Genomic DNA, 19,971 nt, shown 5'->3' on the forward strand with positions numbered 1-19,971 from the left:
CACGAATGCAAGAGCAAGTCGAGCATCGCCGGCGAGCCCCTTGGCCGGCGGCGAGGGAAGGGGGGAGGTGGAGGGAAGGGCGGGCGGTTAGGATTATTCCATCGATCGATCAAACCTCAAAGTCTTGTTATCCTACTTGTACTAGGGGCTGGTGTGTGCCCATCAAACCTCACAATCTTACTAGTACCCCCAGGGGCTGGTCTGGTGTGCCATCATCTTCAGATACAAGAAACAAGATACATATATTTAACCGAAGTGAAATAGCTTTCATGTGATTTCTTCTTCCTCCTACAAGATGATTGTTCGTTTGCCTTTCTTCTTCCTCGTTGAAAACCTACCTACGAGAGTATTGTGCACGTACGTGATCATGACACCCTCATGACCTCACCATGATAACTCCATTATTGCCGCCGATTCTCCCCACTCATGGCGCATCCCCACCACCCACGGAGAACAGATGCCACGACACGACACGACACGACACTCACCTCCTCTGCTCTATCTATATACCACGCCCACGCCCACGCCCACGCCCCAGAACACACACACACGAGTCCAACCAAACCGTCACCGACGACACACGAGTCCAACTCCAACCACACCAGAGAAACGGAGATGGAGGAGGCGAACGGCGTCGTGATCCGCGGCGTCACGGCCGAAGCGGGGGCGGGGGCGGAGGCTGGCCGCCCGCCGCACGTCGCCATGCTGGTGACGCCCGGGATGGGCCACCTGATCCCGCTGGCGGAGCTGGCCAAGCGCCTCGCCGCGCGCCACGGCGCCACGGCCACGCTCATCACCTTCGCCTCCACCGCCTCCGCCACGCAGCGGGCCTTCCTCGCCTCCCTCCCACCGGCCATAACCTCCCTGTCCCTCCCGCCCGTCGACCTCTCCGACCTGCCCGCCGACGCCGCCATCGAGACGCTCATGTCCGAGGAGTGCGTCCGCATAGTGCCCGCGCTCACCAATATCCTCTCAGGGCTAAAGGACACGACAAGGCTGGTGGCGTTCGTCGCCGACCTCTTCGGGGCCGACTCCTTCGACGCCGCGGTGGCCGCCGGCGTGGCGAGGCGGTGCCTCTTCTTCCCGACCAACCTCCACGTGCTCACCCTCATCCTCCACCTCCCGGAGCTGGACGCCTCAATCCCCGGCGAGTTCCGAGACCTCGCGGAGCCCGTCAGGCTGCCCGGCTGCGTGCCCATACCGGGGCCCGACATCCTCTCGCCGCTCCAGGACAAGTCCAACCCCTGCTACCGCTGGATGGTGCACCACGGCCGGCGCTACCGCGACGCCGAGGCCATCCTCGTCAACTCCTTCGACGCCGTCGAGCCGGACGCCGCGCGGAATCTCCGTACACCACAACCCGGCCGCCCTCCGGTGTACACCATCGGCCCGCTCATAAAGACCGACGCCGCCGACGCCACGGATGACAAAAAAGAGCCGCGCGCGGCGTGCCTTGACTGGCTCGACCGGCAGCCGCCGAAGTCGGTCATCTTCGTCTCCTTCGGCTCCGGCGGCTCGCTTCCGGCGGAGCAGATGCGGGAGCTGGCGCTGGGGCTGGAGCAGAGCGGACAACGCTTCCTATGGGTGGTGCGGAGCCCGAGCGACGAGGGCGCCGTGAACGCCAACTACTACGACGCGGAGAGCAAGAGGGACCCGCTGCCCTACCTCCCACAGGGGTTCGTCGAGCGCACCAAGGAGGTAGGCCTCCTCGTGCCGTCGTGGGCCCCGCAGATAAAGGTGCTGGCCCACGAGGCCACGGGGGGCTTCCTAGTGCACTGCGGGTGGAACTCGGTGCTGGAGAGCCTGGCGCACGGCGTGCCGATGGTCGCGTGGCCCCTCTTCGCCGAGCAGCGGCAGAACGCGGTGGTGCTGAGCGAGGGGGTCGGCGCCGCGGTACGGGTGCCGGACACGAAGAGGAGGGAGGAGATCGCCGCGGCGGTGAGGGAGGTGATGGCAGGGCAGGGCAAGGGCGCTGAGGTGCGGGCCAAGGTGGCGGAGCTGCGGAAGGCGGCGGCGGCGGGCCTCTGCGAGGGGGGCGCCGCCACGACGGCGCTGGACGAGGTGGTGCGCAAGTGGACAGGTGGCGGGGACGAGTAGGTGTCGGCGGCACACCTGGCAATGGACCCGGCTCCTTCAATATGCTTGTACGGTTTGTTAGTTTCGTTTCATGTATTCGTCACCATCATCATTGTATGGGTCATACAATTGTTGTTAGGCAGAACGGGTCCCACGCATGTAGAGAAAGATATTCTTAGTATTGTAGATTTGTAATTGAAGGGATGCACATTTTTTTGACATATAAATGGAATTATGTTTCTTATTCTTTAGTACTCCCTCCGTCCTAAATTTTTATTTTAGATTTGTCCAAATACGAATGTATGAAATCACATTCTAGTATTAGATACATCTGTATCTAGACAAATTTAAAACAAGAATTTTAGGACGGAAAAAGTAAAAGAAAACATACAAAATCCCTCGTCACCCGTGACACCAGAGAAGCTCTCTAGAAGGATTCCGTAGCCCGTGTTGGTGCTGCGTCGCCATCCGACAGCGTCATATGTCAATCCGCCCAGCAGCAGAGGTTTCTTGAAACTGTCGGCCATAGCTAGCTAGATAGCCTGGATCAATCGATCCATCAACTTTGCAAAAACACTGAGTTCGACCCCTGCGTCGCCTCTGCTCTGGCGACACGAGGGAGCCCCCACCAGCGCCGCCACCTCTCCCCCCTCCCCCTCCCCTTGTTTCGCCGCCGCCTGAGGAGCCCGCCGGCAAAGCCCGGGCAGGATTCGGGAAGGGTGGCGCGGATCCCGGCCGCTCGGGAGCGTTTCGGCGGCGACTGGCGTCGTGGAGGCTGCTCCGGGTGTGCATCCGCCCTCGGTGTTGCTCCCTTGCTCCGGCGCGGGCGATGGGACGCGGCAGAGGGGCGGCGGAAGGCGCGTGGCGGCCGGATCTGGCCGGCCTAGGTCGGATTCAGAGTGGCAGCGGTTGAGCGCGTCGTTAGAGGTGGTCGGCGGGAGCGGGGAGGTCTGCGGTGGTCGTGGTGGCGGGCTACTTTGGCGGTGGTCATGAGGGCGGCGCTGACGAGGTGGTGCGTGCGTAAATGGACAGGTGGCGGGCACGACAGACTAGGTGTACGGCTTGTTAGATGGGTCCTATAATTACTGTTAGGCAGAACGGGTCCCACACATATATAGAGAAAAATATTCTCTAGAAGGTTTCCGTAGACCCGTGCTGGTGCTACCTCGCCGTCAGCGGCGGCGGCAGGAGGTTTTTGGACGAAACGGCCAGCCGCAAGAGGCTGCCAAGGAAACGGCCAACGTATCTCTGCAGCGTCTAGTGACCATGTGGGTGTGCTTGCTCGTGAATGCGCGCGCGTGTGTCCTCGGACGAATGGAAGGAGACTCCATGCGTGCACGACTCAAAAAAGTGCTCGCCTCAATATTCACCTTACTTTCTTATGAGCTCGGTTTTGAAAATTTTGAATTTCTTCAAATTCTCTATTTTCTATGTTTCAAAGAGTTCTGAAAAGAAAAAACACAGATATACACGAAGGCATGACACACATGTGTGTAAATTTTGAGGGCAACATAAGTTGAAGCGAGGGTTGTGCAAAAAAGATAAATCTGAGATTTTTAACACATGATACTATTCATCCTCCCAGAACATCAGTTTGTCTCTTTTGTACATGTCGCATTTTAAAGTTTTTCATCCTAAAATTTTACACACATACACATAACATTCTTGTTTACTTGCGCAATTTCTTTCAGTTTTTTTTTGAAACCGAAAAGTTTTGAATTTTGATTTTTTTTATTTAAAAAAAAGGCCTTCATGGAGGCCGAGAGCCGAATGTCAATTTGGATGATGGGACGAATGGAGTAACAGGGAGGCAATCATATTTGGATGATGCAATATCAATTTCAAGCTTGTGGGTGGAGATATCGCGATTGTCTTTTTATTGCCCGCTCCACATCGCTGTCGTCCGGTAGAAACGTGTGGCAGAATGTTAAGATGATGAAGAGGAAATGAGAGATTTTAAGAGGATTCCACATGAATGATTCTTTTCCTAAATTAAGGTGATACTCCTTTCACCGCACTACGCATGTTTTCAGAAATTGGATGTTGGTTTCTTCCGTTATAAGGAAACGAGTAGGAGAAGGAAAGGAAAGTACCCTTTTTTTCAGATTATTTCAAGTTACTCTATATACATTGATTTTTGTTTTGTGTGACATCGATTGATATTTTAAAAAATCTACGGTAACCAAACAGGGATAAGAATGTGGGCAGGAAAAACCCGAGGATTAGGTGAGGTGAATTTACCACCTATTTTTTAGTATTAGAGATTAGATGGACGAAAATTCTATATGCCAGTAGAAATAGGAAATTTTGGTACTATTCATGCATTTACAAGACTTTGCGGCATAATTACATTCTAGCTCTACATTTTTTATGTCATTCGACTTGATTTTTTAGAAAATAACCACTGTATGGCTAGAATATTCCTGATCTGTTATATTGTGTTGTATTGATTTGACCATTATATAGTACGTACATGAATGATAAAGGTTTGGAGTACAAGACAAGTAATATATGGGTTTACAGACGTTTTCTTTCAGTAGGCGTTGGAGAGCGGCTTTCAAAAAATCTCAATGTTTTTACCATCTGAAATATTCAAACAAATTTTGAATTCAAATCTTTTTTTAGTTCACAATATAACTCTACTAAGCCCCATGTAGCCTTGCATGTTTCACTGGTCAATGCGGCACGTCTCCTTCCAGGGTTTTAGGGCACCTCCAACACCAACTCCCAAACCGGACACCGCATCTGTCCACCGACAAGGAGACCAGTCTATGGACACGGATACGGGAGCCGACCATCCAACGCTATCCCCTAAATGTCCGTTTGGATGGTCAATTTCAAATTCAAATTCGTCCAATCACATGGCACACGTCGGACCATACCAGCACTGGATCACATCAACCGATCACAACCAAAAAGGGGTAAGTATGCATAATTTTTACATGCCCGATCACAAAATTATATCGTCGGGTAGACCATGCAAAAAATTGGATTTTGTGCCATGCTGTCACCGCCTCTGCCTCCTCCGCAGTCTTGGCCGTCTCCTTCTCTGCCTCCACTGCCTGGAAGCGTAGTAGTATGAAGCCTTGTAATGCTCCAGTCATGGCGGTGTCTACATGGTTGGCAATGGCAGCGGGCCCTGACTTAGGCAAATGACTTAGGCAAACTCAACGGGCTAACCCAAACGGACATGAATGTGTTTGTTTTTTTATCCGTTTAAGTTGTTTGGCAGACATCAAAAGCCCGTCCATGTCAATCGGCCCAAATGTGTGCCCAACGCGCCATTTGAATTACATTTTAACCAAATTTTCAATTAAAAATTATAGGTAATTGCGCCAAAAGTCCAGGTTCGCATTACATTAATTATAAAAATCTAGATCTACTGGTCGTCGTTTTCCTCGGCCAACATGTCGATGTTAGATTGGAGCCGGCCCTAGATATGGCCATGATGTCGGTCCACACAGACAACAGACAAACATAAAATGCGTTTGCGTCCACGCATTTGAGGGTAATTTCTATCCATGCAGAGCCAAACGAACGAAATGCACCCCTGCGATGGATGGATTGAACGGTTCAACCCATCCTTCATTTTGTATCGGTCGATACAAGTCGTTGCTAAGCACAAAATGTGCAAATGGACGACAAGGTTAGTGGAGGACTTTTTCTAAAAAAGGAGGATAACCGTCGGGCTCCGCTTAGAGTGATGCATGCAACAATCTTTATTATATTATTCAATAAAAGCTTACAATATAAACACGTGGAGACGTTCCCGTCGACGACGAGGCGCCTACGGTGACTTCGTAAATCTCAAGATGATATGTCGGCTCAGTCTCTCGGAGGTGCTCATAGGGGTAGGGTGTGCGTGTGTGTGTTCATAGGGATGAGTGTATGCGTGTGTATATGAGCGCTTGTGTTTGTACTGATGCTCAAAAAAAAAACCCAAAGCCATCTTTCGAACGAACACTGTCCTCATACCATGTAATCCAATGGCCTCAGCAAGGCACCCGGTGGCGAGTCGGGAGCACCAACACGCATCGCATGCGCGTGCTCTATAATCCGTTGTCCCATCTTTCAGTGTACAGAACGAGGAATGAGCTTTAGTGCCGGTTCGAGACGGCCTTTAGTGCCGGTTGGCGAACCGGCACTAAAGAGTGGGGACTAAAGCCCCCCCCCCCCCTTTAGTACCGGTTCGTTACGAACCGGCGCTAAAGTGCAAACACGTGGCACGAGCCAGGCCCGTGTGCGTGTAGGACATTAGTACCGGTTGGTAACATCAACCGGTACTAAATGTTTGGATTTTTTTTTAATTTTTGCTTTAATTTTGTGTTTTCAATTTGGTTTTATTTTCCATTTAATTCTTTTTTGTTTGCTGGTATTTCACAATACTACAAATTGTACACGTTATGCATATATATATATTAAATATATTTTCTCATACGTAGAACCGCATATACACAGCCAACACCATTAACTATTCACACATATACACATGTATATACCTATACAATTTCTACTGCATGTTGCCTTGGTGCCTTCGGAGCACGACGACAAGTGGTTCATGGGGGCGGTAGCGGGTAATAGTATTTTCCTTTCGGATTTACGACCTGGTCGAGCAAAAATCCGGCTATTTTCTCTTGAAGTGCTTGTATGCGGTCCGATGGTAGGAGCTTATCCCGCACCGATCTGAACTGTTAAGGAGATCAATATGCATGTGTGTTAGTTGTGTGACTAGATATCGATAATGGTGTGAATAGTGTTCTGACAAAAACGTACCCAGTCCTGTCTATCAGATCTGCTCCTTTCGCACGTCATCATGCGAATGTTCTCGCAAACGTAGTTTGCACACAGATTATTCCCTTTCGCCTGCCTCAGGGCCTTTACGAGAATGGAATTGAATCAGATAATGATTAATCAAGCATAATAATTAATTAATGATATTGAAACAAGAATTAAAGAGATGATAGCTAGCTAGTACTACTTAATTACTTACCTTGGTTGCCTCTGTTTAACACCAGTGGCGATTCCACTAGGGGGGCTTCAACAGGCTGAAGCCTACCCTCCAAATATCCCATTTCAGCTAAACATACTTCTTGACAATTTTACTTAGGTGTTTAACATGTAAATTGCAATGTACTCCCTCCGTTCTTCAATATAAGGTGTATTATTTTTCCAAAAAGTCAAACTTCTCTAAGTTTGACCAAGTTTATAGACAAAAATATCAATATCTAGAATACCAAATCATTATCACTAGATTCATCATGAACTATATTTTTAGATTTTATATATTTAGTATTACAAATCTTTATATATTTTACTGTAAAGTTGGTCAAACATAGACAATAGTTGACTTTTTAAAAAACTAATACACCTTATATTTAGGAATGGAGGGAGTATTTGCTAACTAGACTTGGAAACTTGATGTTTGAGCCTACCCTTCAATTTCGTGCTAGATTCGCCACTGTTTAAGACCACGTTGTAAATATTCCTGACTGTAACACTTGACTTTTGTTAATACTCCCTCCGTCCGAAAAACCTTGTCCCTCAAATGGATGTATCTAGCACTAACTCGTCATTCATCAAGTTAGTGCTAGATACATGCATTTGAGAGACAAACCTTTTCGGATGGAGATTGTACAAAGTCAGTGGGGGGTTTCCCTACTGTCCAGAGCTTAAAAAAAAGAATTAACCTTGTCAGGCCCTTCAATTGTCGTGGGTAGCGGAGGACTTAAAAAAACATATATTTCCAAATTGCAAAAATAATAATTATACATACACAAATACATACCCCCTCCATTCCTAAATATAAGTCTTTGTAGAGCTTTCACTAGGTAGACTATATATGGAGCAAAATGAATGAATCTACACTTAAAATGTATCTACATACATCCGTTTGTGGTTGATAGAAAAATCTCTATAAAGACTTATATTTAGGAACAGAGGAAGTATATAACACGTCCACAAAAAGTTTTGTAACAATATACTTTCATACGTGCCGTGGACAAAAAACAAAATAACAAATACATACATGAAAATGTGGCATTTTGTTGTTGTTGAGCCAGCATGTTTTGTGTGTGTGTCCTGCTTAGTACACCTTATAAGATATAGAATTCGTGCGTGGGCGCTCATCGTGGCATCGAGGCAATGCATCACCAGTGTCTCAGCAGACATGCGTTACCAGTGTCAGTTGCGCGATGCAACCTTGTACACTCCACACCGCTGATAATTTATGTAAACAATCGCAGAATTGACAGCCCAATCAGAGTGGCGCAGCGGAAGCGTGGTGGGCCCATAACCCACAGGTCCCAGGATCGAAACCTGGCCCTGATATATTTTTTGTGGAGTTTTTCTTTCTGATTTTCCGTTTGGATATTTCTCTTTTCAACTCGGCTTCAATTTTTCGTTGGGCGCTCTTTACAACTCGGCCTCAATTTCATGCGTGGCCCATTTCGCTTTCTAGGATTGTTCGGCCAATTTCATGCGTGGCCCATTTGACGTTCTCTTTTTCCATTTTCTTTCCTCTTTCTATGTTTATTTTTATTTACTTATTTTCATAAATACACAATTTGCAATAAAGTTCAAATATTCAAAATAATTTCAGAGCTTCAAATAATGCTTTTTTAGAAAGTGTTCGGAATAAAAAATATTTTTGCATTTTATAAAATGTTTGGAATTTTAAAAAATCTCACCTTTTTAAAGAAATGTTCAAATCTTTAATATTTGTTCGAAAATTTCGATAAATGTTTCAAAATTATTCAATTGTTCGATGTTTCTACAAATGTTCGCACTTTTTTCAAAATTTGCGGCACTAAAGAAAACTGTTCGGAATTTCAAATTTGTAAATTTAATTTATTTTTATTTTTTAAGAATTGTTCATGATTTCATATATTTAGAAAGAGAACAATTTTGGTTTGTTTTCTAGAAATGTTCCTTGTTTCAAATTTGTTCGTATTTTTGTAGAAATCTTCGTGTTTTTTCAAAAAATGTCCGCGTTTATAAAAAAGATTCAGAATTGTTAAAAATTATAGCTGCAGTAACCTTGTTCGGAAGTTTGTTCGCGTTGTCAGAAAATTTCAAATTTGTCTGTCACTATTTGCCTTTTTACAAAATTGTTCACAATTTCTAACAAATATTCAAAATTCTGCAGAAAGTATTTGGATCTGACGTTGTAGTTAATTCTTAAATATTCACGCTTTTTGTTTGTCGCTTACACTCGTCAATTCAACTGGTTAGTAACACCAATTCACTAGCTAGTTGTCAATTGTTCGATCCCTTCCGGGTCACCCTTTTCTGATGATTTTTTTCATCACAATTCGCACCATATCAACATAGTGTGAACTGGCGTGCTCGCTACACGCTCGCCAATGTGCCGGCCCAGTCGAAGCTGTGCGTGTGCGTGACGAGCCTATTTGACGCAAAACGCATCAAATAGGAGCTCCCAAAAAAGACTTGGACCAATAGGGGGGGGGGGGGTTGTTTAGCCCTCCAATACTTCTAAATAGCCCCGTTGCTGCAAGCCGGTGATGTTGGAGTTCCATCGGTTCGGTTAAATGGGATTCGCTAAACAGGAAGAACTAATTGTGCCCCAGAAGATGGGTTCAATTTGATATAAGAACTTAAAACCCATGCCGCATGGGTTCAAAAACTTGCCTTCCATGTTCATCGGCGATACAAAATAGTCCCAACGAACAACATGTGGATGTCAGCTGGGCAATAAGAACGCACGGCGCAACTCCGCTCTTTTGCCAAGAAAAACACTCATTGTTAAGAACTGAGCATGAGCGTCCCTAGGAAGCCGACATAGAGATCCCCTCCCCCTCTTATGTCCAAGCCGTGTCATGCTTGACCTACTCCGCACCTGCCCGACCTACGCAATGGTCCGAGCCAATCGACTCGTGCTCCTTACCGACGACGGTGCGACGCAGGTCCTAGATGCGCGTCCCCAGCCTCTATGCCTCGCCCTTGAGGAGCTCCAGCCAGGTGGGCACAACATTTTTGATCACCTTGTTGTCTCTCGTGCTCTCGCGCATGGTTGCTTCGAGCTCAGCGTCCAATGGGATGGGCCTCTTAGTGGTGTCGGGCAGGCCAGCACTAGAGCGAGGAGAAGGCGAGCGCCTTGGAGCCATGGGTCGCGCTCCTGCCATGGAGATGAAGGTGAGGCTAGGGGTTATGCGCGACATCGCCGACGAGTGAATGTGGATTTGGGGATTACTTGTGGGTAGAAAGGAGAGGGTGGAGGTGCTCTTATATAGGCCAGTGGTGATAGGAAGAAAATGCGGGAAGGGAGGCGTGACAAATACCGGGAGAGGCAGTGTGCGGTAGATGAAAAATCTATTTAAACACTTGACTTTTTTTTCCCTTCATATCTTTTTCCAAGGTTGGGGGGAGGGGTTGTGGCCCTCCTTGGCTTCATAATAGCTCAAGCATGTGATTTTCTTTGTGTGCTTGCCATTGCTGTTGTTTGGACGGGATTCACGAGGGTTATCTAAACAAATCTCACTAGAACTTAATCTTACACTTCTAATTTAGTCCTTATTGAACCGAAATATTCACATTAAGGGGACCAAATTCCAAACTTCATCCCCCCCCCCCTCTTCATACCAAAATCTGGCACCGCTCTTTGAGCTTGCCGTCCATGATCATGACACCAATTTACTCATGTATATCTTTTTTTGGACAATCTCGCAAAGCTTTATTACGATCATCACACTATTTATAGGGAGGAACACAAGATCATCAGGTTGGCCTAACCAAACATGGCGTCCACCTCTTAAGTTTACGGCATACTTCGCTAGATTGCGAGCCTGAAAATTCGAGCTCGTAAGCTCATGATAACAATTTAGCTTAGTAGATGTGTGCCCTCCCAAATGGACCGCGTCGCCTAGAGGCTCCACCCGCCGTCTACATTCGCGATGTGCCAATTCACACTTTTTTTACTCCAAAGTCTATGAAAAGTTGACGACGCCGACCAATTGGAAGGGGGCGACGTCACTGCGAAACCCTAGCACCCCCGAGTCGCCGGGAAGAGACGACGCCTAATCTCTAGGGGATGTATTCAAGCAAAACTCTTTTTATATCTTTCTCTTTTGAATAATGTTTTTAGGTTTAGAAAACAACTACCGGTAAATACGGTCGTTGAAATCCTGTCCTCTCTTTGACTCTCTCTCGCGACTCACCCGCGACGGAGGCGGCGTCCGGCGGCCGACTCCGCGACCCGGCATCGGCACGACTCCGGTAGCGGCGGCGCGGCGAGGTCCCTCTGCGTCCGTACCACGCGCCGACGCAATCCTCCACTCGGCCTCGAGATCTCAAGGTAATCCCCCCAAGAAACGCAGCGCCGTCCCAAGCGGCGGACTTTCCCCCTCTGGATTCGCCGCCCTCCGCTCACCCTGCCCTGCCGCGGCGCCACGCCGGAGCAACCCCGCTCGACCCTTCTCCGGCGGCCTGCGATCGGATTTAGTTTTTATTTTCCTGTTCTGCCTGTCCCCGATGTGAACCCGTTTCCGGTGGACCTGGATTGCAGATGCGGCTGGTCGGGCTGACGGGCGGGATCGCCTCAGGGAAGAGCACCGTCTCCGGCCTCTTCAAGTCCGCCGGCGTCCCGGTGGTCGACGCCGACGTCGTGGCTCGGGTAAGCGTCCAGGCTCCAGCATCCAACATCGCCGTGCCGAATTATAGTACATTGCTTGTTAGATTGTACTGTACTGTGCAAGCCTCTGTTTTGATGATCTGTCTACGGAGGTACCGATATTTGCGAGCATTGTTGCTGTTTTACTTGAATTCAGTCACAGCAATGGTAGTGCTATACCAGAACAGAGTACCACAATTTTAATTTTGTAACGAGTTCGATATATAGCATGCGGATATGTTGTGCCCACATCAGCTATTTGTGGACGGGGATAGGTGCAATTTTCCATGATGAAAAGAGAAGAATTTTTTCAAGCTAAAAAACAAAATGCACGGTTGTTTCAGTTAACTTACCGATTGTGCTCAGTAGAGAATTGCTTCCGTTTTGTCGCGTCGATGTTAGTTCCCTTTCCCGTCTCCTTGGGAACTGATGGCTAACACGGCGTATTTATTTTAACTTTGTGGAGGGCAAAGACATGTATTGGGTCTTACCTTGGGTTTTTATTCATCCCTGATACTACTCCCAGTAACAAGGAATGGAACCGGTAGTTAAGAGAATGTGATGGTCATGGCCAATTTAGTCATATCCCCTGCTTTGTCAGCCGGTGAGGATCATAGGATGGCGAACCATAATGTATTCTTTGATTCACTAAATTACCTGCTGCCACTCATTATAGCTCTTAAAAATAAATGAAATATGACAAACTATATAGCCTTCGTGTATGTAGCATGTGTATGATGTACTCCCTCCATTCCATTTTACTTGTTGCTGATTTAGTACAAAGTTGTACTAAATCAGCGACGAGTAATATGGAACGGAGGGAGTAGCTAAAAAGGCAGCCCTCTAGAGAATAGTTCTCATTTTGTTTCCATGGACAGAGAAACTCCGTTGCGGTTAAGGGGCCTAGGATAAGAAGGGAAAGGAAAATACAGACGGATAAGAAGCCACAAGCCAGCACGCTAGCAACGCCTGGCAGAAGCTTGGCAATACATTAGGTAGAATAGTGGAAGTTAAGGCCTTTAATTCCCAATCCCATGCTCAATCAGCCCCATGGGAGTAGATTGGAGTTAGTTGAGGCCAAAAGTGTCCATCCTCTGTCTAACTGGAACTCTGAATCTGTTTTCAACTTCTCATCAATATCTTACCAGTTACCATTGCTGGGATATCCCTGGATCAAAAATAAATGGAACCACATCAGCACAATGACTGGTATGACGCAATATTACATATGTTGTACTTTGGGCCTTAAGACCAGTTGGGCATACAGATCACTTTGCTTTCATGGTTTAGTACTTGAGCTTCAGACTGCATGCTTATTACTATTTCAGGCTTATTATTTGTTATGAGATCTTCCCAGATGCTGTGAAAAATAACTTCATGTTTTAAGCTTTTTGTTATGAGCCTTATGCTGATTACGGATACACACATTTACAGAATGTAGTGCAGAAAGGTACTGGAGGTTGGAAGAAGATTGTAAAAGCTTTTGGAAATGGCATTCTGTTGGAAAATGGAGAAATTGACAGAGCTCAATTGGGTCAGATTGTTTTCTCTGACCCAGAAAAACGCAAGCTTCTAAACCGGTATAACTTCTACTGGCATAAATATCACCTTCGATTTTCTTTCTTTCTTTCTGTTATGCTTGCCCAACATATTTTTTTATTCAGTTAATCAGTTTATTTACACGGCAGTTACATTTTTCTTTCCTTGGCCAATAGATTTTTTATCCAGTTTATATACTCCCTCCGTCCCAAAATAAGTGTCTTGAGCTTAGTACAAATTTGTACTAGAGCTAGTACAAAGTTGAGACACTTATTTTGGGACGGAGGGAGTACATGGCAATAACTACATAATTACCTATTTAAGGAAATAGTTCCACCTATTTGTGTCTCACATCTCATCATGTTCTGCTTTGTTAACCGTGTGCCAAAATATATAGTTGTGTTCCATACATGGATGATGAAATGCAACAAGGTTTACCTTTAACAATGCTCTTTATGTCATTTATAAAATAAAAAACCACTGCAAAGTGGGTATAACATTTCATTGCATGCTTATACTCTGTCATTAATATGATCCCTGAAATATCAAGGATTCTTGTTTGCCTACTCTCTGGCTCGATCCTGATCCCTGACGACACTCTGGTTTCTCCATCGCGTCTACTTTCAGTCTTCTGGCCCCACACATTTCATGCGGTATATTCTGGGAGATACTAAAACTGTGGGTGAAGGGATGCCTGGTTATCGTTGTCGACATCCCGCTCCTGTTTGAGACAAAGATGGACCGATGGACGGACCCCGTGGTTGTCGTATGGGTGGATCCCAAAACACAGATCGAGAGGCTCATGTCAAGAGACGGGTGCGGCCAGGAACAGGCTCAGAGCAGGATCGACGCACAGCTTGCGCTGGACTGGAAGAAATCCGAAGCCGACATAGTGATCGACAACTCCGGCTCGCTGGACGACACGAAAGAGCAGTTCCAGGAAGTGCTGAAGCAGGTGTCTGGTCCCTTGACATGGAAGGAGAGCATGATGTCCAGGGATGGCCTTCTCTCTATCGTCGTGTGCACGGCGGCAGGGGTTCTACTTGCTCAGAAGAATCTGCTGTGACCTTTTCATGCTTAGGAAGTTAAGGCAACTAGGACTGAACTAAGATTGATTGGTTAAAAATTTCGAAGTGTCGGTGCAGAGCACTAGGCGAGCACGATTACTGTTCTGTTATGTCTGGAGTTATCATACCACAAGTGCTGAATTTCGAGTGAAATAAAATTTGTACTGCTTGCTTGTGCTGTCTCTGCAGTTTTCATAGGATTCATATTTTATTTCTTATCGAAGGAATTATTTGTACAGTTTTGACGAAATTCCTTTGAAATTCGAATCATTCAGTCCCAAATACCCCATGTAGCAGCAATAATTATCTCCATGTATCTGGATTTTGTTTGCCTTGAGCCCTGCAACTGGGCATAGAAAATTCCAACATGCTCGGGCAAACTGACAGTCAGAATAGGTGGTGATGATCCTCTGTTTCAAGGCAATTAGGAGCACATAGGTTTGCAAGTAAAAATGATTCCTCTGATTCAATCTCTTCCTCAGAAGAAGCCACATAAAACCACAATATCACACCCATTATACAACCATATAAAATTGCACATAAATAAATATAAGATGAGTGGAACATATAAATAAATAAATAGCTTAATGTCATTCATCAACCACCAACAAGCAAACAAACACTCTGTTTGCATGAGTGCACAATATAACTTACATCAATAAACCCCATAAATCAACAAACATTATCTGTACAGAGACAGCACATGCCACTCTCACATCTGTGAATAAATATGCAAAGTGGGATGAAATAATTAGGACAGAAAAACCCTTGTGACTGACCTCGCCCACGGCACGTTCGCAACCCCGTGTGCATAACTTGTTATCATGACATAACTTAATTGCCACCGCAAACCTCGGTTGAAACCGAAAGTCACTCTCATAACTTAGGGAGAAAAAGCCTTCTCCTCCTCCTCCTGGACTCGGATTTCAGCATGATGCATTAAGGCACAAGGATCTAGCACTGAAGCAGGTACTGACGGAGGAAGAAGAAGCGGATGCTGCAGCTAGCACACGGCGATGTTGAGCGCCGATAGCTTGTGTGCATGGTTCTTGCCCTGCTTTTTGGATGAGCTTGCTGCAGGATGTTGTTGCTGCTGCTGCTGCTGCCGTGGCTTGCTGCTGCTGTGGTATTTGCAGTGGCTGTCGTGTCTGTCGCGGCTTGCGCGGCAGCAGGGCCTCGTGCTCTCGCTCTCCTCCGATGAGTGTGAGGTGTTCATGGCGGCCTTCTTCCTCCCCAGCTTCGGTGACTTGGGACGGGTCGTGGGCAACTGCAGGCAAGCAAGAGGTTCATTACGCGTGAGGAATCAGTACTAAGACCTATTCAAGATCAAAGCATTTTCTGAAGACTGAAGCCAATGGGCTAGCAAATCGATATTTTTTCGGCGGCTACCTACCTTCTTGTATTCAGCCTTGGGAGAAGGTGCCTCATGGTAGAAGCTTGGGATGGGCGTGGCTTTGAATGTCAGGCTTTTCCTGAGTAGCCTCAGAGCCTCCTCCTGCTCCCTCTGCAGATTCATTCACAATGTAATAGATCAGTGAATGTTTGGTTTTGAAAACTCTTCAACATGTACACAAAAGAGGACCCGTCGATCATCTCGGAAAATGATGAAACAATGACGAATTACCTTCAACCTAGCCTCCAACTGAATCCTCTGTTCCTCCATAGCTTGATGTTTCTCCTCCAACTTTGAATAGTACTGCAACAAACCATGAAAGAAAGGATGAGAACCTCTCCCCTGTCCCTTGCCATATCTTGTATCTTTCATGCCACAAAGTAACATATACCTCTCTGCGCTTCTCGGCACGTTCGGTACATCTGAAGACCGGGCTTGATGGGACAGTAGTAGTCTTTCCATTCGATGATTTGCTACATGCAAAAGATTGTTGAACTAAGCATTTTGGAAGAGACAGGTGATATAAGCGTATAGCATGTGTGCTTAGGTTGCGAAGCGCATACGAGTTAGTGAGAGTGGAAGCATTCCAGTCATCCGGATGACTGTTTCTGTTTGTAGCTTGTAGTGGCTTCCTTGTAGTCGCCGACGCGCTTCTCTGTAAGAAATTTTAAATAAAAGTGTATAATTGTGCTAACTGTTATGCTAAAGGAATTAATCTTATAAAGATAATGGGCAAGGAACTGAAGACTCATGCAAAACAACAGGAACATAGAGAGAGATTACCTTCATCTTCTTCGTCGAGCTTGTCAACACGCACTTTGCGTTCTCATAGACATTTCCATTCCCAGTGGAATTCTTGTCGCTGGGCAGATCAGGAGGGTACCCACTAACATCTCCTGGCTCTGACTGAGCACCTTTTTTTGCTTGCACATCTTCCATAGATGTGACTGAGTAACTATCACTTGCCGCTGTTTCTGTCGCTGGAAACGTTTCTTGATTCTCTTGTTCATCTGCACTGATTTCAACACGATGTTGCACCGCGTCTCCTTTCTCAATGATGATGGGAGAGGCTTCATCTGCAACAGGCTCTGCAGTTATAGAGAACCATTAGTTTTCATTAGGCTGCTCCATCCAGTCGATCAAACAGTTAAAGATTCATCAAGTTAAACTGAACCATAATCCACAACAAGCTTACCATCATCATTCTGTTCAGCGTGGCCAGTGGCTGAGGAATCATCATGCTCAGTATCTCCATTTACATCAACAGCTTCTAATGGTTCTGTGATGCCATTGTCAGACTGTGCACCCAAAGAACTTTCAGCATTGACAGTGCCTGGAAGTTCCGTTAAATGGTCACCCTTATCATCCGGCGTTTCCATGTTGTCGATAGATGGAGGGACAATGGAAGAATCCAGCTCCTCTTTGGAAGATTGGAGTACAACCTCAATACCCATAGTACTGCTGCACAAAGGATAAAGTATCTTTAATAGGTATACTTATTGTTATTGATAAACCAATACTATATCATGTTTATAGAAGAAAATAAATATGATTTTCCTCTCTCTCTTTTTTGAGTTGGGATTTTCCAGTCTTGGAAGAATTGAAACCGACACCGCAACAAAGAGAAAATCTTGTATATACCCTTCACGTGGACACTATAGGTCCTTACTACCTTCCAGGAAAATGACACGAATTGATGTGTGGAGTTTGACAACCTATCTGACATGATAACCGATAGCGACCAAATTAGGATGTCATTCTAATCCAGATCCTCCAATCAGTTACTCGTACCTATTCGCCGTCGGTATTATCGAACTGAGTTCAGCATATATATAAAAGGAAAAAGTGAAAGCAAAAGGGGAATCAAGGAGACAAAGGTAACGCAAAAAATTGACCTCGCGATCTGCTACACACCAAATAAATGGAAGAACCAGAGAGTAAGACAACACATGCAAATCTCGGATTGGATCATATATATTTGCTGGGCTCGCCAATGTATGATTATATTAGGAGTACAAGCATTTACAATTGGGCAGTGTCCTTTGAAACTCTTGGAACTGCATGCCCTGAGCTGTACTTTTTGTATTAGTTTAGGACTGGTTTGCTATGACCCCGTTAGTGACATATAGTTAATTAATTAATACTTGGAAGCTTGCAATCATTTGTGATAAAGCATAGTACAAAGCTTGCTTTAGTGTACTGAAAGAGTTTGGTCATGCATCCTTCTAACATTATCATATCTAGATAGCTGACCATAGACAGCAACAGCCGGCGCAAGGGCCAATCCGCGCGTGTCGAGTTCAAGCATGCATACAAAAAGTTGTCTACAAGTAAATAAAAAAACTTTTTAATAGCAATTTGCTGTTGGTAGTTTTGACCATGGTCATGTTATCATGCACCACATTCCAAACTAGCGCGGACTACAGATCCCACGGGACAGCGACACCGCGACAACCACAATCCTGCTTGCACATCGCAATATTATGACACTAGAGAAAACAAGATGATGAAATCCGACTAAACCGATCGTCCACAAACAGCATTTGGGCTGCAGCTACAAGGATTAAATCTTTGCTGACCCCCTTATCTAACGGCGATCGATCTAATGATGAAGGGAAAGGAAAGAGCCGTGACGGAACAGATGAGACCATAAGCAAGCAAGCAAGCAAGGGGGCAATGACAATTGGGCAGTGTCGACCTTTGAAATTCTTGGAACTGCCTGAGCTGTACTCCTCTATTAGTATAGGACCTATTTGCTATGGCCTATGACATGGTTAATGAACATTTGGAAGCTTTCAATCATTTGTGATAAAGCAACATGATGACAAGCTTGCTATACTGATTGGGTTTGGTCATGCATGCATCTTGCAAGCATTGTACTACTACATTATCATATCTAGATATAACTGGCCATAGAAGACGGCAACAGCCGGCGCTTGGCCCATCTGCTCATGCCGATCGAGTTTAAGTATACAAAAACTTGTATACAAGTAAAAAAACAAACAACAATTTAAGAGCTCTTTAATAACGTTTTGCTATAGTCCGTCGGTAGCTTTGACCATGGTCATCTTATCACGCACCAAAGTCCAAACTAGCGGCAGCTACAAAATCCCGCAGGACAGCGACGGCGCGACAACCAACCAAAAATGCCGCTCGCACATCGCGATATCATCACACCAGAGAAATACAAGATGATTGAATCCGACTAGGCCGACCATACATAAACAGCATTTGGGTTGCAGAAACAAACAAAGGAGTATGCAAGTAAATCTAGATGATGATCCCTTGTGCGATGATGATCTAATGTAACGAGATGAAGGGAAGAGATAGCCCGGTGGAGCGGAGCAGAGACCATAATCAAGCAAGCAAGGGAGCAAGCAAGCAAGCAAGAGAGGTAGAGCCTAGAGGGGGATGCGTGGATAGACCCCTCGAGATCGGCTCGGCACGGCACGACACGTACCTCGCGACGCTTTCTGGCCCTTTAATTGATCACCTTTCTCCCGTCTCCTCTCTCTCTCTCTCTTTGTGTGTGTGTGTCTCCTGAAACGAATGATCTGGTTAAGGAGAGGACACAGTGGATATGTGGTATTTGTAAGAGGAGGCAGGCAGGGAAGTTGGAGGTGGAGGATGGAGGAGGTGCAACTTTCTAAGGGAGGGGGTCGGGTTATCAGGTGAGGGGCAGCTTTCACCTTGCGTTTTGCATGGGGTCCCCTGCGCCCCAACGCATCACCCGAAACCAGCCAATCATCCAAAGCGGTTGAACCGTACGTACCACATTGTTATGTTAGCCCGGCCGCTACAGCTGCTTCGATTCTGCTTCCTCGGAGCCCCTCCTGCCCCACGGCTACAGCTTCACACGCACGCACGCCGGTGGGGGTGGCGCTGGCGGTGGCGGTGGGAACCCGCCACGAAAGGGCCACGGCAACCGCGCGCGCGGGTGCTGGGCGGGGTGCACTGTAGCAGCTCGCGGGGTACCGTCGAGGGGTGGTGGCCCGGGGACAGCTCCGGCTTCGGCGTCGGCGTCGGCGTCGGCGAGCCCGCCCCGTCGATCGATAGGATCAGGATCTCACACGCACGCACGCACGCACTGCACGCGCGCGCGACCGAACCTGTCTATCTACCTATCTAGCTCGGCCGTCCGACCTACTCCTACGTCGTACCTATACGTATGTACATTCACTCGGATGCTCCGCTTAGTGGTCCAGCCAAACGAGTGCATTGTATTCCACGTTTTTCATATCTCAAAATTGTTTACGTTATACTCCCTCCGT

At 46.6% G+C, this 19,971-nt stretch overlaps 3 protein-coding genes across 4 annotated transcripts; 2 read left to right on the forward strand and 1 right to left on the reverse strand.

The window, feature by feature from the left end:
* Positions 1-522: 522 nt before the first annotated feature.
* LOC123068197 (UDP-glycosyltransferase 72B1) lies at positions 523-2,327 on the forward strand. Its single transcript, XM_044490683.1, has one exon. The coding sequence runs from the start codon at positions 616-618 to the stop codon at positions 2,095-2,097; it is 1,482 nt and encodes a 493-aa protein (XP_044346618.1). The 5' UTR covers positions 523-615; the 3' UTR covers positions 2,098-2,327.
* An 8,824-nt stretch (positions 2,328-11,151) lies between these two features.
* On the forward strand, positions 11,152-14,489 carry LOC123068199 (dephospho-CoA kinase). Its single transcript, XM_044490686.1, has 4 exons — positions 11,152-11,386; positions 11,597-11,704; positions 13,136-13,281; positions 13,868-14,489. Exons 2-4 carry the CDS (start codon positions 11,597-11,599, stop codon positions 14,304-14,306), a joined length of 693 nt encoding a protein of 230 aa, XP_044346621.1. The 5' UTR covers positions 11,152-11,386; the 3' UTR covers positions 14,307-14,489.
* A 386-nt stretch (positions 14,490-14,875) lies between these two features.
* Positions 14,876-19,364, reverse strand: LOC123068198 (protein WVD2-like 1). 2 transcript variants are annotated; one of them, XM_044490684.1, is made up of 8 exons: positions 19,161-19,364; positions 16,896-17,161; positions 16,484-16,788; positions 16,264-16,355; positions 16,092-16,173; positions 15,932-16,003; positions 15,701-15,811; positions 14,876-15,574 (listed from the first exon to the last, which is right to left on the reverse strand). In XM_044490684.1, the coding sequence occupies exons 2-8, from the start codon at positions 17,152-17,154 to the stop codon at positions 15,311-15,313; spliced, it is 1,185 nt and encodes a 394-aa protein (XP_044346619.1). In that variant the 5' UTR covers positions 17,155-17,161; positions 19,161-19,364; the 3' UTR covers positions 14,876-15,310. The 2 variants fall into 2 exon arrangements, with proteins under 2 accessions (XP_044346619.1, XP_044346620.1); XM_044490685.1 differs by having other exon boundaries at positions 16,896-17,158; positions 19,161-19,339.
* Between the last annotated feature and the right edge of the window lie 607 nt (positions 19,365-19,971).

The sequence above is a fragment of the Triticum aestivum genome, chromosome 3B (genome assembly GCF_018294505.1).
Source record: "Triticum aestivum cultivar Chinese Spring chromosome 3B, IWGSC CS RefSeq v2.1, whole genome shotgun sequence".
In the NCBI taxonomy this organism is placed as follows: domain Eukaryota; kingdom Viridiplantae; phylum Streptophyta; class Magnoliopsida; order Poales; family Poaceae; genus Triticum; species Triticum aestivum.

Bases quoted from the DNA above. Each gene is read 5' to 3' on its own strand.
- LOC123068197 (XM_044490683.1), top strand. From the start codon at position 616: ATGGAGGAGGCGAACGGCGTCGTGATCCGCGGCGTCACGGCCGAAGCG.
- LOC123068199 (XM_044490686.1), top strand. From the start codon at position 11,597: ATGCGGCTGGTCGGGCTGACGGGCGGGATCGCCTCAGGGAAGAGCACC. The intron at 11,705-13,135 runs GTAAGCGTCCAG...ACACATTTACAG, and splicing joins ACGCCGACGTCGTGGCTCGG to AATGTAGTGCAGAAAGGTAC. The intron at 13,282-13,867 runs GTATAACTTCTA...GTCTACTTTCAG, and splicing joins AAACGCAAGCTTCTAAACCG to TCTTCTGGCCCCACACATTT.
- LOC123068198 (XM_044490684.1), bottom strand. From the start codon at position 17,154: ATGGGTATTGAGGTTGTACTCCAATCTTCCAAAGAGGAGCTGGATTCT. The intron at 16,789-16,895 runs GTAAGCTTGTTG...CTATAACTGCAG, and splicing joins CGCTGAACAGAATGATGATG to AGCCTGTTGCAGATGAAGCC. The intron at 15,575-15,700 runs GTAGGTAGCCGC...GCTTGCCTGCAG, and splicing joins CCAAGGCTGAATACAAGAAG to TTGCCCACGACCCGTCCCAA.